Source organism: Morone saxatilis, unplaced genomic scaffold (assembly GCF_004916995.1).
Source record: "Morone saxatilis isolate NCDOM2014 unplaced genomic scaffold, NCSU_SB_2.0 Contig2, whole genome shotgun sequence".
In the NCBI taxonomy this organism is placed as follows: Eukaryota; Metazoa; Chordata; class Actinopteri; family Moronidae; genus Morone; species Morone saxatilis.
This window is the reverse complement of record NW_023339762.1, coordinates 8,528,586-8,544,692: the sequence shown is the minus strand read 5'-3', so window position 1 is coordinate 8,544,692 and position 16,107 is coordinate 8,528,586. Positions and strand designations below refer to the sequence as shown.

General features: G+C 40.3%; 3 protein-coding genes across 3 annotated transcripts in view; 1 reads left to right on the top strand and 2 right to left on the bottom strand.

The window, feature by feature from the left end:
* LOC118330882 (monoacylglycerol lipase ABHD2-like) overlaps positions 1 to 2,561 on the top strand; it is a gene marked incomplete in the record, with an annotated part of 10,314 nt that extends 7,753 nt beyond the window's left edge. The window contains 1 exon segment of the mRNA XM_035665581.1: positions 23 to 2,561. Coding sequence (XP_035521474.1) covers positions 23 to 249 — 227 coding nt within the window.
* Positions 2,562 to 3,907: 1,346 nt separating this feature from the next.
* rlbp1b (retinaldehyde binding protein 1b) lies at positions 3,908 to 8,184 on the bottom strand. The gene is made up of 7 exons (XM_035665517.1): positions 8,173 to 8,184; positions 6,761 to 6,889; positions 5,770 to 5,974; positions 4,991 to 5,169; positions 4,699 to 4,857; positions 4,420 to 4,530; positions 3,908 to 4,036 (listed from the first exon to the last, which is right to left on the bottom strand). The coding sequence occupies exons 1-7, from the start codon at positions 8,182 to 8,184 to the stop codon at positions 3,908 to 3,910; spliced, it is 924 nt and encodes a 307-aa protein (XP_035521410.1).
* Positions 8,185 to 12,402: 4,218 nt separating this feature from the next.
* Positions 12,403 to 15,944, bottom strand: LOC118330619 (apoptosis-enhancing nuclease-like). Its single transcript, XM_035665243.1, has 4 exons — positions 15,861 to 15,944; positions 14,118 to 14,804; positions 13,629 to 13,829; positions 12,403 to 13,442 (listed from the first exon to the last, which is right to left on the bottom strand). The coding sequence occupies exons 2-4, from the start codon at positions 14,769 to 14,771 to the stop codon at positions 13,242 to 13,244; spliced, it is 1,056 nt and encodes a 351-aa protein (XP_035521136.1). The 5' UTR covers positions 14,772 to 14,804; positions 15,861 to 15,944; the 3' UTR covers positions 12,403 to 13,241.
* Between the last annotated feature and the right edge of the window lie 163 nt (positions 15,945 to 16,107).

The window sequence follows — 16,107 nt, the reverse complement described above, 5'->3', positions numbered from 1 at the left end:
CTCCTTCTCCTTCTGTCTGTAGAAAAGATGCCCAATGTCATATTTGCCCTGACCCAACACGGAGGCCACCTGGGTTTCTTTGAGGGAGCCGTTCTGTTCCCTCAGCCCCTCACCTGGATGGACAAGGTCATAGTCGAGTACACAAACGCCATCTGCCACTGGGAGAAGGACTGGCCGGCCTGCCAGAGGAGCAGCCAACAGCACATGAACTCCTACCTGCAGGGCACAGGGGTAACACTTAATGGGTAATATAGAGAGTTATCTGGAGACAAAACAATAGACCAAACAAAAAACGCACATCCCTAGCTTTCTGTACTAATGGCCCTACAGTTTCATAAGTAATTCTGGAAAATATAGGAAATCAGGATCAGAAAGGTGAGGCTGAGTGGAAGTACACCAAGTTGTAAACTGAAACTCACAGAAGATAATTATACTGGAAAATGTAATATGACCCCATGGTGAATTTGTACTTCCTCTTGTTCTCAGTTAACCTCCAGTATAACACGTGTTCACCCTCTGCTGGTTTTTGGCAGCTGCTGCTTCTTAAGTCTGGACTGATACAGCAGGGTGACCTTTGACCTGCATGTCGAAAGAAAGAAAAGTGTATTTTTCTACATGAATTACTACCGAAAACTTTTCTAGATACTCAAATATTAACAATCCTGTTTACATACAAATTAGACTTTTAGTATAAATTAAGAAGTGTGAAGGACACATTGTCTAAAGCCTTGAAACCTTAACCATAATAAACTTTAAAATATACCTGGGGACCCACATCAGTTATATTTTGAAGCACATAGAATTGAACTTAAAGTTCACAAGCAGATTTAAGCACCTTAATATTAATGTGAATCTGCGATAGATTTGGTTTCTGGCATCTCCAGAACCATTAAGCTACCTCTGTAAGACTTATGGTTTACAGTGATGATTTCAGCTGTTGTTAAGGCTCAACATAACGTCTGTCCTGTTCAGTCAAACTGTGTCTAATTTCTTTAATATGATACAATAGGATCTTGTTTGTTTCTATTAAGAGACTTTTGCTGTTTTATTGCAAAATATGTTCAATAACAGCAGTTTGGTTTATATATGTATTGAGGCATCATTTTGCTCATTGTGACACCGATCTCCAGTTTTACACTTTGCATTTCCATTGTGTGCGGTGGACCATCAGCCTGCATTGTTGCTGCTGACCTTTAAAATAAATATCAGGGTGTTGGGTTTTTAAAAGGGTTTAAGGGTTAAAAAAAACACAGACAAGTGGTTATCTTTGATTTAGTGATTTTCTGCCAGTGCTTTATGTGTTGTTGAATGGATATATGGACAGTTCATACAAACTAGCCTTAACATTGTACGCCACGCATTGTCCTTTTCCAGGTCAGCTTGTCCTTTGCGATTGTATGAATTGTACCTTTTAAAACCAGCATGGAACAGCTGTTAGATGCATCCTGCCATAGCATGAGGATGGTCAGGCGGTTTCATTTTTATTACTGCTGCTCTGATTATTACCACAGAAATTTTACAATTCAGGACACAAGATACAGAAAAACATATCTGACTGAGGGGCTGTTCGGGACAGAGCTGCGCCAAACTGTGTTTACAAACACTTTCAGCAGAAAGGAGAGAGAAATGTGCAAATGGACCCAACAGTGTATTAAATAAGAAATCCAATTATGCACACAGTTTATGCACTTACCAAACAAATGGACCAAATCTTATTTTACTTTTCAATAAAATAAAATTGAAAAGTAGCTCAACTTTGTACTTTTTAATGATTCTGCTGCATTCTCGCCATGTGACCTAAAAATGCACATGGCTCAAATACAGTGAACATCTCATATTAGACATTACTTTGGACTAATTAAGTCACCATCGTTTTCGGGGGTTTGCTTTAAGCTGCTTATTGGTACATACAGAACGGGTGGAGTTTGCCACACGTAATAAATAAATACAGTGCACAGAGGAGTAAAGACAGTGACATTTTTTTTGTTACATTAAAACGCAGAAAACATTAAAACTATCACACAAACCTTGCCTCTGTTGTGTCTCATCTCATGATACAGCATATTTCCATGAGGAATGTACTGATGAAGGTCTCAAACATTGACTAAATAAGAGGTAAAGTTTATGTGAAGCAGTTGTTTTTGTTTTCTGTGGTTTATTCTGGGCCTTTTTTCATGACTATTTTGAGAAGTGCCTATGGTGGGAATGTTTGATATTAAACAGCGTTCCCTGACCATGCTTATTACATTAACATTTTAATCATTAGATTTAATGCAACTTTAATTCTATATCTGCCCTTTGAAAGCCGAATACAATTTTCAACAGCGCCATTGCTGTCTGTCTGTGCAATATGTCCTGACTGTTTGAGGTATGGAATGCTTTGCCTGCACTTTACTGTCTTTACAGTTCCTTTTGTTCTGTATGGCACTGTGGTATGTACTGTATCAGCTTATGGGTGTAACATTTATAATCTAAAGAAATGTGTTTTTTTCTGATGTGGTGCACAGCCATGACTGATTAGTCATATTTTAACTCACCGATTAATAAATATTTTTCACATAGATTTTGTTTTTGTCTGTTTATTGTAACCTATTCTAGATGTTCCTTTTCTAGCCATGCTCTTGGCACAGCAATGTCAGTCAGACCACCACTTTATTAAATCTCTGGAACTCTCAAGAGCTATTGGATTGTCTGCATCGAATTTTGTTCAGACATTCACGGCCCCCAGACAACCAGTTTCCAGTTGGCTCTTATTTAAAGTCCTGAGGCTGATATGTGGCTTTGAGTGACTGTTGGGCAATTAAATTTGGTGTACACATTCATGTTTCCCTCAGAATGAATTGTAATAACTTTGGTTATAATTAACTTTTCATCCAGTGCCCTCAACAGGTCCAAAACATTCCTATCAGCCTCAGTTGTAGTTTAAGTTTAGTGCTAAATAGCAAAAGTTAGCATGCTAACTCGCTTAACATCAGCATGTTAGCTCAAAGCACCCTGTGCAGCCTCACGGAGCTGCTAGTGTGGCAAATGACTCGTTTAGTAGGAAATTGATGCAAACACTACAACTTATATTTATATACAGTTTATTGTACATTTATTGACATTCTTATTGGTGCACCAGGTAGCACAGTGGGTTAAACTTAATAATATTCATATTGAAGAACAATCTAAAAAATACATGAGAGACAGGCACTTGTTGGAATATCAGCCTTGTACTTCAGGGAGAGACGGGGACCAGAGGGTGGAGACTGAGAAAGCTGGGACCTGCCCATGTTAAAACAAGCTGTGTGGATGAGCTAGGATCTAAACAAAGCACAACTTTACAGAGGTGGGAGACAAAAAATCTGTTAACATGACTTAATGTGGGTGTTTTGAATGATTATCTGATACATTTTTCCTTCATAAAATTAAGAGACTTAATTGTATCTGAATGATCAAAGAATAATACTTAACAGTAATTATTTTAGAAATTCATTCATCTGGGTTCGGCATGAAAATCAACTTGCAATACACTTTTCCTTATTGGCTTTCAGTAAGCTATAAGGTCTGTTTGTGAATCAGTAAAAAAAACAGACATTGAAAATAATATTGTGAATTTGGTGTATTTGTGTAATAAAAGGATGAATATCAGCTTCTTTGAACACACCAACAAGGAAGCATCAAAACAGCTCCTGCCTAAATGTTCATTGTGAGGAATTGCCTCTTTCAAGCCAGTCCTGCCTCGCTCCTGTTATACTGTGCTTTGTCAGGACCTCTGGAAAACAACATAACTCACACACTCATGACTTTCATTCTTATATTTCTTCCTACAGCCACACAGCTAAATTGGGCTTTGAGTCTCCACAGTCTGTGGGGTTTGTAATATATAATCGCAACCGCCTGGTTGGCATGAAGCGAGGGAGGACGCTTAGTCGAACAGCTTGGTTGCTGTGGCCTTGCCGTCATACTTGGAACCTTTTCCATCGAACTCAGAGGGAAGGATGTCAGCGTCAAACTCCTTGTAGTAGTTTTCCAGCTCGTCTCCGTGGACAAACACCTAGAGCAAGAACAGCAGCTGTTAGAGGCGTTTGTGGCACTGTGGGTATTCTTAGCACCTGACAATACAACATGTAAATAAGTGTAAATTTAATTGCCGGAGGTGAGAATTATTCATAAATTCAAAGCAACAGAAAATAGAAAAATAGATAAAACATTAAATGCTTTAAAAAATGCATGAAGTTGACTGTAAAGTGTTATTTTATTATGGGTATTTTAGTATTATTAGAGTCAGCTTCCAGCACTCTCTGCTAATCAGAAGAAACCAGTCCCAGGCCTCCAGTAAGCTCCACCAATAAGAAGCACAGCTACATGATATATTTTAAACCAGCACATTATTTAAAAAAATGAAACATACAAACATAAATCTTCTGTCTAACTCACCCTCTCTAGCAGCTTGCCCTTCATGAGTGGTTTGACCACATTGTAGGTGGTGGTGAAGTACCAGGGCTGGTGGATGAAGTGCACAGCTTTGAAACGGGCAGGGAATGAATCCTGGCAGAAAAGAAAAAGTCAGATGGTTTGGTTATACAGCTTTCAATAAAACTGAAGAGTCCTGCAGTCCTAGGTGTCCATTATTAAAAATGGGGTATAACAACTTGCCAGCCAGCAATCTGCCTGTATTCACAGACCAGCCCATGACCTGAGTTTAGGTTTTCCCACCTGCAACATGTCCACCATCTTCTTGAGCTCGGTGGGTTTGATTCCAGACGCCTGCTGCATGGTGAAGCCCTTGAAGTTCTCAATGATGCAGAACCCGTTGATCTGAGTCTCCTCGTTCTCCAGCAGCTTCTCCAGGATCACGCAGTAGGCCCGAAGGATCTGAACACACACGTTTATTTAATTGGAATATTCCAGATATTTGTAATTTGATATTTGATTTTGTACCCATTTAATTTAATAAGCTTTTCAGGTGAATTGTGGGATATGTGGCCACCCAGAACCACTCACTTACCTCATCAAAGGTGATCTCCTCGTAGTCCCAGTTCTCGATGTTGAAGAGCAGAACCACACGGCCGTATTTGTCTCTGCTCGGCAGGATGCCGGGGTAGCCAGCCTCGATGGTGCTGCGTACGGCCTCTGGGGTCAGATTCTCAAATAGCTCGGGGTAATCCTTCCTGAAACGCACGTAGCCTGGGTGGAAACACAGGAACACAGATTCTAGGCTCACACCATGCTGTACAGTCTGGCAACTGGAATCATAGTTGTTCAATAACACTTGAGTCATGAACTCATGAACTTTACTTCATGTCATACTTCAGGTTGGGTCCATCAACATATAGTCGATGGTTGGGTCACACTGTTCTTAGAAGCTGATAATGCACCTAAAACTATTTAGTCAGTCTGGGTTTTAGTGTCCCATGTTGATCTAAATTCACCCTGACAAGGACAAATCGGTGGTGGAAGCAATAAATCACTGTAAATGTGTAGCATGGAAATGATCAGTTGTAATTTTGACACATTATTTTGTCAATGCAAATATAAATTCATTAGGGATCAGTCACTTGAAGTGTTTTTTCTTGTTAAATTATCAATTGTTAAAGAACATTTATCTGTCCATCATTATATATAATCCCAGACACCAGACTTATATTGTACATACAGATAACATGTTCAATATTGCTTTCTTTTATGGATTCATGATCTAATTAAGAGTTTGGGATTTTTTTAGCTGGAAGAAGAAAAGAGTATATTTAGGTTTGCCACTTCATACTGTTCAGTCTCCTGACATACCCTTCATAAGCTCAAAGGCTCTGGGCACATCAAACTTCCTGGCGCGGATGAAGCGGACCAGCATACTGTCTGGTTTATCCCCAAACGTGTCCTGCACGCCTTTGGCCAGGTCATCGCCTCCATCTGCCTTCTCCTTAATCATTCCTCGCAGCTCCTTCACTGCTGCCACCCGCTTCTCATCTGTCTCATTCAGCTCGTCCTTGGCCTGTAGGGGGAGCCAGACAAGACCGTTAGCTCACATTTTGGACAGTTTTGGTTTTATACGGATCAGAGACATACTGTGAAGAAGTAAATGAAAACACATGTTTATTAATGTTGCCAGTGAATGATGGGTTGTATGAATGTGCAGGGAGAGTTGCAAAGCATGGATCACTGTCTAACAGGTTAAATGGTTGTAATGCATGCAATGCTAGCTAGCTACCTGGGTAGACTAACCGGCATTTTATCCTCTGATTATGTTTTTAGTGCATTTTTTCAAAGAACATTAATTTAACTATTGTTGCGAAAACATAAGAAAAAGTACTGCAGGTGGGTTGGTACTGTTACTTAACTGGAGCAAAAACTGAAATAAGTAAATCCGCATAGCCAGACTCTCGAATAATAAACTCATCTCTTTCTTAGTAGAGAATGAGATCATAAATCTTACCTTAATTTCTGTCTTTATTCTATAGTTATATGTAATTTAATTAGATTAGATTACATTCAACTTTATTGTTATTTTACAATTACTGGGACAACAAAATGCAGTATAGCATCTGTAGTGCAAAGAAGTAAAGTGCAGAGTAATATGCAATATACAGAATAAACATTAAGAAGTAGATCTGAATATACTAAGATATAGGCTATACATTATGAACAGTATTAATAGTATGAACAGTGTGAAATGAATAACCTAAGACTACAGAGATATACCGTAATACAGTGATTAAACGTAACTATATTTTGTGTCTAAATTTATCGGATTTGCTAATGTGAGAACACATCTGACTACCTTCTGCTTGGTGTGGTCTGGCAGACTCGCGCAGGGTCCAAACACTGGCCCATGGTCCTTGACAGTGAGACGTTCCAGCTTGGCTCTGAGAGCCTGCTCCTCCTCCGACACCATACGGTAAGTTCCACTCTGAAAAGAGAGGGTTCAGTATTACTTATGGGGCGCAAACACAAAAACAAATACAAAGTACAGTTTGGCTGAGCACAGGTCAAGTGTTACAGGTCAGTCATTTAATGATAGTGATAGATCAGCGGTGTGTTCTAGTACCGGACACCGGCTACATGAATATTAGCTACACTCTTCACTTGAGTTTGACAGGTCATAATGGGTGTAATAGGTGTCTTTAAAAAGCAGTATTTCTAGAGTAAATTTTCTTTTGATTGTAGTGGATTCAATTGAGAATGTATTCAATTCCATTGAGAAACTTAAATTATATGGATAAAAGTGAATGTGGTACATATTTCTCTCAGGGATGCCATTGATTACCTTGCAGCTAAGCTCACATTCTGTAGCTCTGGGTAAATATAGTACATCCTATTTATGCACTAGCTGATATTACAGATATTACAGTTTTAACATGTTAACCGAGCTTTTAGGCTACAAGGCCTGGATATCCTAACCAAAATTGTTTTACTAGTGTCTATTCAATATGTACTTCATTTTTGGTTCCAATACTTGTGTACAAAATAAAAAATGTTTGTACCAAAACCTTTTTACCTACAAATCGTAATTCGATCGTAATTTGATACCAAAAAAGTTCCTTTCCACAGCGGACAGTTGGTCGTAGCAGGAGAAGCACAGGTGTTATTGATGACATTAGTAATGGATGCATTACATTTAGCTGTGCCAGTTCCAGGCCTCTGGTATCGTGGATACTCACTTACTGGCAATGGCTTTGTGGCAGTAAATGCCTTACTGTGTCGATATAATTCTCTCACAAGACCTGGTTGTAATGTGTGAGGTTTAAAACATGTCTAATCCACATTAGACAAAATGTCTGTCCACCAGTGCTGCAGGAACATAATCAATAGGCCTCAGTGTTTGATTAATCTCCCTCACGGGTCTAGTAAAGCCTGTAAATACATGGTAAGGACTGCTAGAAGACCTGAAGCAGGGATCAGAGATTAGCAGCTAAGGCTACTGTAGTTGTTGACGGCATCCGTAACAATGGGCTTTGGTCTTGAGAAATGTTGAGCTGCAGTTGAGTCCATGTTACAGGAAGGTGAATAGATATTTGTCTTGGCAATTGTTTTTTTGTGTGTGTGAGTATTACTCACATTAATCACAGGCCTATTACTCCTTCAACGCCCTATTACAGCTCAGTAATCCATGTAAGATATCAGCATGGTTAACTTTCTTTGGGCAAAATCAGAGCAACGCAGTTTAAAGTAAGTGAAAGTGTAAATACTCACAACAACAGCCATATCTCCTTCTCTTTATATCAGCTTCGTACTATCTGCAACACGAGAGGGAGTTTGTTATTCACATGAATTGCAGTAAAAAAAAAAGAGAAAAAAAAGAAAAACAACTGACACATTGTACTCCACATTAATCCCCTTCACCCCACCCTCTCTGCTATCACAGGGTACCTTGATTCGGCTATATTTAGCACTTGCCCATTCCTGGATGATTTATCAGGAGATTTAAGGTCGAGCGTCTTTTGGTTTCGTAATCTACAGGCTCACATTTGTTGTTCAGATTTAAACTCTTCATCTCTATCATGCCGTTACATTCAGTATTACCATAAATGTTCAGAAGTGCAGGAAAATAAGTTAAGTATACAACAACTTGAACTTTAATGTTCCCTTGAATCCTTACCTTAAATTAAGTAGATTTAAAGACAATATAACTGTTCTCAAAGTGTGCTGTATCATTTGCTGCATCTGCTTTTTCTAATACTAATCAACTAATGGAATGACACAATTTATCTGCAACCATTCTGATAATTGATTACTCATATTTCAAGTAAAAATACAAATACAACCTAGCTCTAGACTCTCAAGATTTGTCGCCATATGTGACAGCAAATTGAATATCTTTGGGTTTTACACATTTGCTCAAACAAAAGAAGCAATTTAAAAATCTTCACTATGGGGCTTTAAGGAATTGAAATTTGAATATTTTCACAATGCTAAACTGGCATATTATAGACCCAAATTATTAACTGAGTAGTTAATAATTAGTTTTCTTGTAGGCAGACAAGAAGTCATTTGGAAGAGGTTTGGAAAGACTAAACACCTGCTGTTCTGTGTCTCTAAAGCATACATATTAAAATCACTGCATCACATTTGAAGGGGACTGAGTATACAGGGCCCTCAAGTGAGGGGGGCCCGCAAAGAGACTAGAATGAATATCTGTGGATGTGGAGAGGGGCCCCTACAGACTTAACTTAATAAATGCCACTCAGACACTTAAGGCCAAAGCTGCAGTACCATAAGCACTTGTATTTTTGGGATTGTTGATTGTTTAATGCAGCTCTGAACCTTGCCCTAGTCTAATAATGCACCTAATGAGCAAGTACAAAATACCTTTGAGTACTCATATCCACTTCATAAAACAATGTCAGTGTCCCCGGTCAAAATCCCTGCTCCATTAACAACAGCTGAACTACAGCGGGACCCAGAAGAGCTGGAGAGTTTGAGAGCTGTACAACATGCAAAGAAGAAAAAAGTGTGAAGTAGCATATCAGTAGAGGAGGCTGAGACCTACCTGAAGAAGATGAGAAGTTGCTTGGCGGGGAGTCACAGGGGTCTGTGTGGAGTGAGGTGGACGGGACCGGTGATTTGTAGTGTTGGGATTAGTGGCGTCACACCGGATTACATCCTTTTTCTTTTCAATCAGCATAAAAGTGGCAGAGGGTGGGAAAGAAGGGGGAGGAGAGGAGGAAGTGATGGTGAGAGTGTTAGGCCAATGGTTGAGGGGCTCCCATGATGAAAGGCAGGTCCAATGCACATTTTGGATGATGTAATGTTCAATATACACTTTAGGTAAAAGGTGATTTGAGGGGTTGGAGGGATTTGATTGCATTCCAAGGAGACTTGGATGTAGTGAAAAGTGACCATTGTGACAACTGATTCCCAGTTTGATTTCAGCAACGTGAGCACACTCGGGTGAGAAGAGAGGAGAGCCTGTATTCAGATGGTCTGTTTCACATGTTTAGAGGCTTGATGTTGAATGGGAGTTCAGCCTGGTTCTAATGTTTCTTATATGAATGTCTTTTTAATTTGTCTTTAACTATTTAAAGTGAAGTGGATTTATTTACTCTGCAATCAAAGGGCTTTATAATATATCCCCTGTCTCTATTTGTGACTAGAATCAATATTCATTACTTAGGCAACCCCAGAAACCGATTAGCAGCAAAATCTAATAAATAAATCAACCAAATTTCAGAGACACCTGCCAAAATCTGTCCAAGGTTTTGAAATATTGTGCTGAAAGAACTACAGGGGCAAAAACATGACCTCATAACAGCCTATTTTATACAATATATACATGTAACAAACTGTGCTTAAACTCTATCAGCTGACGGTGGTTAAAGGTATTAAGTATCAGGGTCATTTTAGTCTACAGTGAGAATAGGTTTTGTTGAGTTGTGCATAATTTGGTCTGTAGCTGCAATCAAGTCCATACAATCTCATATGCAACATGAACGGGCCAGTTACCTTGATAGTTGCGCTGTGTGGAGGGTATGCTATTGCGAGCTTTAGGACCTGAGAGTAAAGGTTTATATAATGTGATCAGTTCTGTCAGCACTTCATCTAATCGGACACGCATGTGCTCGGTCTTCATATCTAATCACAACTGAGTGATGTTGAGTAAAAAATCTCTAGATTTAATCTCAAATAATTGAGCAACAGTGAGGTGCATGAAAACAAATCAACAAAGAGCTACTGCACAGTAAATGAAACAGGATCGTAGTAATTGTTTTGGTTTTTGCTTCGAACCACTGACGATCTGAACATTTTCTCATCATTAGATTAGCATTCATTATTTCTAGAGTAGAATTTTGCACCTACAAACTGTTTCAAACTGTGCATGCATGAGAACCACAAAATACATTTTAGTCCAAAAATGTTGGGCGCCTCCATTAGGCCAAAACAATGGCAGGTTTTTATTGTTGTTTTTTTCATAATTGTTTGCAACAAAGGTCCCCAGCTGGAGACGCCACGTGGCCAGCATCCCAAACACCCAGGTCACCAGAGCAGATTTTTGTAGTTAATAAAACCTAATTACAGTCTAATATCTATAAACTTGTCATATATTCTCAGCCTTGAATGTGAGGCTCTGTTGATGTTTTCCTCTTCCTCTTGACTCTCCAGACAGGTTTCTGTACATCCAACAGGCAATGGACACAGCGCTGCAGCCAGTTTATTTTGTGTGTGATGTTTGGAAGTTGGCCATTTTCCTCTCTGACCCTGGTAGCACTAACGTCACCAACACACGTTTTCCTCCTGATGCAACGATGAAGGAGCAGGCAGCCAACTAGTAATCTGCTAAATCAGGCCTGATCTGCTCAATAAAGCGATTTAGGGAACAAAATTAGATGGATTGGGCAAACAATGCTACTCTCTGTTTTCTCCCTATAGCCTGAGCTGTGGGGCCAAGTTTAGGCTTTAGATGTGTGTGTTTATGAGTTTGAGTGAAAAAGAAAGAAGCTGAGGCACATGGACAAAGCCATTTACAGAGCCATAACAACATGTACAGCTCCACCTGCAGCTCGCTGTGTTTTTATATTTAATTAATGTAAGTTAAATGATGTACTACAATGCAATAATCTAGTGCCATGCTATTTCAGTCACTGGGATTTAACTGGGAATGTTGGAAGAGAAGAAAACCATAACTGTTAAAAGTGAACATGCTGCTTTTGTTTGACTACAAGCCTTCACACTGTAGTGCGCTTTGTTTTGGGTCAATCCGCCTTTACTGCAGTGGGTTTTATAACCCTGTTGGACATGGTGCAATTAGATGATTTCACATTCTGATTCAGTATTTGTGACAGACTCTGACCTGCTGGTCTGGATGATCTCAAAAAAATGTTTCCCAACACCAACAGAGCTGTGGTTTCATCCGTTAATGCTGCTGGTGCCAACAATGCTGCTGTTAATGCTGATCTGGCTCTGGATCAAGTGGGCCGTGACGCCGTAGTTTTTCCTCTGCAATTAGTTAGGGTTAGGGTCACAACAAGCAGCTGTCACACACAAATAGTAGTTTCAGCCTTTATTTTAAAGAGCTATAGCCTCTTTAAACATTGACCAATTTAAAATTATTCCAGGTCCATTCAGGGACAAAAATATACTGTTTTCAAAAAGTGCTCTTCCTGTCAACATTAAGTCCGTCTCTAAGACCTCAGTAATCCTGTTCACCCAGTAAGGAAATCAACCTAAGTACAAACTATTTTGTTCTTTATACAAAAGAATGAAGCTCTGAGACAAGTAGAGAATTTCCGGTACTGACGGGTACATTATAAGAGCTCTCGGAGACACTATGGCATAAACTGTAACTCGAGTTGCGTACATCAGCAAAATGATGTTGAAGCAGAGCCCAAGACATAGAAGAGGCACAACAATAAATAAATAAGTAATATAATAGTAAATAATGTTTGTTTTCACATTCACTCATTGAAAGCAAACAAAGTGATAGTATTTCATTTTAACATGATGCCATTTTATTAGGACAATTAAGAGCAGCTTACAATGAGAGGTAATGAAATACCACCATTACAATTCAACAAAGTATAAAACATTTAAGGCCACGTATACGTTGAGCTAACTGCAACAGTTTAAAACTTCTTGCCCCAAGTATAGTGTTTGAAAATGTTTTCCTTTTTGCCTGGTAGATGGTGAAAAACATTTTAAAAGCTGCAACTTATTCCACTTTTGAGTGTGCGCATAGCAGCCACTTGAATGTCCTCATGTGAACAGAGACATTTAAAAATAGAAACTCAACTGAGAAACACAGTTTTCCAAAATAGTTGTATCTGTGGCCTAAGATGTCCCATGTTCCTGTTAATATTTAAATTGTACTTTTCAAGTAAGAGCAGATAGTTAGAGAACTTTAAACTCTGCATAAGTTAACAACCCCCAACTCTAAGAGCATCAATGTCACGCTATAAACATAAAAAGGTCTGTCACAACTCTGCAGACAAATATCTGGTATCACAGCCACAACAATGCTGTTATGAACTCCAACCATGGTTAAATCCAATAAGTTAGTTAAGTGTTTTCAAAATTAAATTATTTTCCCAGTGATACAGTACGTCTTCGAGAGACAACGCAGATACTCTCATCACATTTCCCCCAAAATACAGTTAGTTACTTCTTACATTACTTTTCACTTGACATACTGTCAAGATGTTTTTCATTCACATAATTTATAGTGATCTGAACCCGCTCTATTGTACTGTCCATCGCCACGTAATAGGGGTCTGTTGAGGTATTTCCCGCTACATGCGTCTGTGTCATATATGACTAATACTCCCATGTCATTGGCTGTCAGCTATGACATCATCTGGCCAGTACTCGTCCTGCATGTAATGGTTTGAGGAGGCGAAGCTGGGCTCTTGTGGAGCGTTGTCGTCCCTCAGCTTGTTCTGCAGCTCCTGCTCCCATTCGCCCTCCACCAGCTTGTAGAGGTCGAGGGCGGCCTGAGCGTCCTCCACCGAACAGTGACCTCTCCTCCCCACCTGAGACACGGACAGTGCCGTTAACAATAAATCAAACTGATACTATCACACTGGCAGTGGACACCGATATGACAATATGGACGTTATATTGATAATAAAGTCAAAACTCTCAACCAGTTGTGCGTAGAAGGGAGCTTAAATTCATATGTTACCGTTTAGGATGTCTGAAAATGTTTGAGGTCTCACCTGGATTCTCCTGTTCAGCAGCTTACTGGCCAAGATTTTGAGGGAAGCGCAGCGTTCGCGGGGGAAACCGGCCAATCGGCTGAGGAGGCGCGTTGTACTGGTGTCCCTCACCATGTGACCTGGATGGAGCATGTCCAACACCTCGAAGTCGTTGTAGATGGCGTGACCGACGACTACTTTGCCCTCAAGTACACGGAGGATCTGCGGCCAGTGCAGAAGAGGAGAAAGATAAATTGTGAGCATACTGCGTTAAACTCGAGGGTTCAAACCACTTTAACGTGTACTTAGTGGAGCCTTACGTATGATTTACAATGTAGAGGAAACACAGCAGGTATCTTAAACACTGTATTGATCCTGTAAAATGATTATGTGTCAATAAACCAGCTACGCTTTCACCCAACCTTGGACATGGATACATTTCTATGTTATTGATTACACAACAATATTTCTATCCGTAGATCTCAGATTCTAAAGCAAAGCAGGCCTCACCTCCTCCCTGGCCTGAGCGAAGGGCATGGCGCTGTGCAGGTGATGCCTTCGGATGCCACTCCAGCGAGTCCTGTAGTCTGTGACGGGCTGGGACGGTTGGACGTATTTATCATACAATATGTTGCCGCGATAGTCCAGGATGCTGCAGCGTGCGAGCTCACTGCAGCGCCCGCCAGGCCCCGTGCCCACCATCTCACAGTCCAAAGCCACCACTGTGGTGGAGCACGAGCTGAGGCACGGTGAACTCCGACCGCTGGCCGGGGGACTCGCCTCAGAGGAGAAACCGCTGTCCACCTCCCAGCTGTCTCTGAGGGCGGTTACCAAACCAGAGTGGTCAGAAGCTTTAGGCTCAGACACACAGAGTCCAGGTTTAGATACACCAGTGCTCTTGTTTTCAGAGTTCAGGGTGCTTTGACTTTCCTGGTCTGGGTCACTAAATTTAGTTCTTTTGACCAGTTTATTTGAATTCAACCGTTCGTTGTGGATGTCTGTCATTTTCCTCTTCGTGTTGCCAATGATTATCTTCTGCTGATTTTTCTTCCTGGGTCTCGTGTTCTCCACGACATGAAGCATCATGGCTTTTTTGCACAAATACCGGTAGTTGCTGAGAAGCCCCCACGATGCGGCTTTATTCCTTTTCGACGGCTCTGCCATCGTCAACCGGTGACACCAGCCTTGCAGTCATTTCTGAGAAAATAAAACCAAAAAAAAAATCAGCCGTACAATAATCAGGAAAGACCTTCAGTAGGTGACCACTAGTACTAAAGGCTACACATCTGCTCTGAAAAGCACTGTACCTGTTGTATAACCTTAGTTATTATATCACGGTATGTGGAGAAAGTAAATTACTATCCAGACATTGTCCAATACAACAGACTAAAGGAAAGGTTCTATAACTCTTATTTTACAGCCCACTGAACTTCTCACAGACGTGTCCCTGCAGAAGTGTCACTGACTTTAAGGGGCAGGTGATTGACAGCAACACATTACAACACGCTGAAGCAACAAACAGAGAACACGTTGTTTACTTCATTAAACTAACAGACGAATGGCCTAATCAAATTGTCATTTAATTAAATTAATAATGAAAGCCTGGGAGCTGTCAGAGGGGCATTATTCCGGGATTTTTGGCGTAAGAGACGACAAATGCTTCGACACCAAACTCCATTCAAAATTCCGGCAGTTTAACATTGATGTTTTTTTTGTCGGCATAAAGACTAAGTTACTTAAAGTGTCCAGCTCACACAGTCCGTCTGTTAATTAATTTAAGTATAAAGTGATAAATCTGTGAATCTAGTATCTGTGTGTACAAACTAACACATGCTCGTTCACAGCAAACGTGCCTCCTCAAGCAGGTCGTCCTGTGTCTGAACAGACTATCGTATACAGATCCTACTCTTACACGAAGACGTGCTTAAATAATAACTAAGCCGCATTGAACACTGGTCCTTAAGGATTCAGAGACAGCGGTTTTATGTGTTACATGTAGTGTTTAACTGTGTTTGTAGCCAACACCAACTTTAACTGGCACATATTTGAACGGAGTCTGGCGATGAGTTCTGCGACAGCAACGGACAGACATTTAAGTTAGCTAAAATAGCTGCAATAGTCAGGTGAAATAAGATAATAAACATCGTTCCTCGAAGATAAATATACCAAAGACTAATGCGAGGATAAAAACTTGTTGCCAAAACACACAAAGAGCAACTTAACGTCAAAAAGATGAAATAATGTCTACGTTACCTTCTTATGCAGCACGTGTACGATCTGGACATGCCTGGGCAAGAGGCCTCTGCTCGCGACCTGATTGGCTCTCTCTCTTCTTCGTTGGTTGTTTGTCAGGAAGTGTTCAACTGCCAAATACCTGTAGAGTCGCCGCCTACTGGCTGGAAGCGGTACTGCACACAATAATTATGTTTCACAAGTTCAACATTTCATTTTTCAACCAGTTCAGAGAGTGACTGTGGACACGAACACACACACACACACA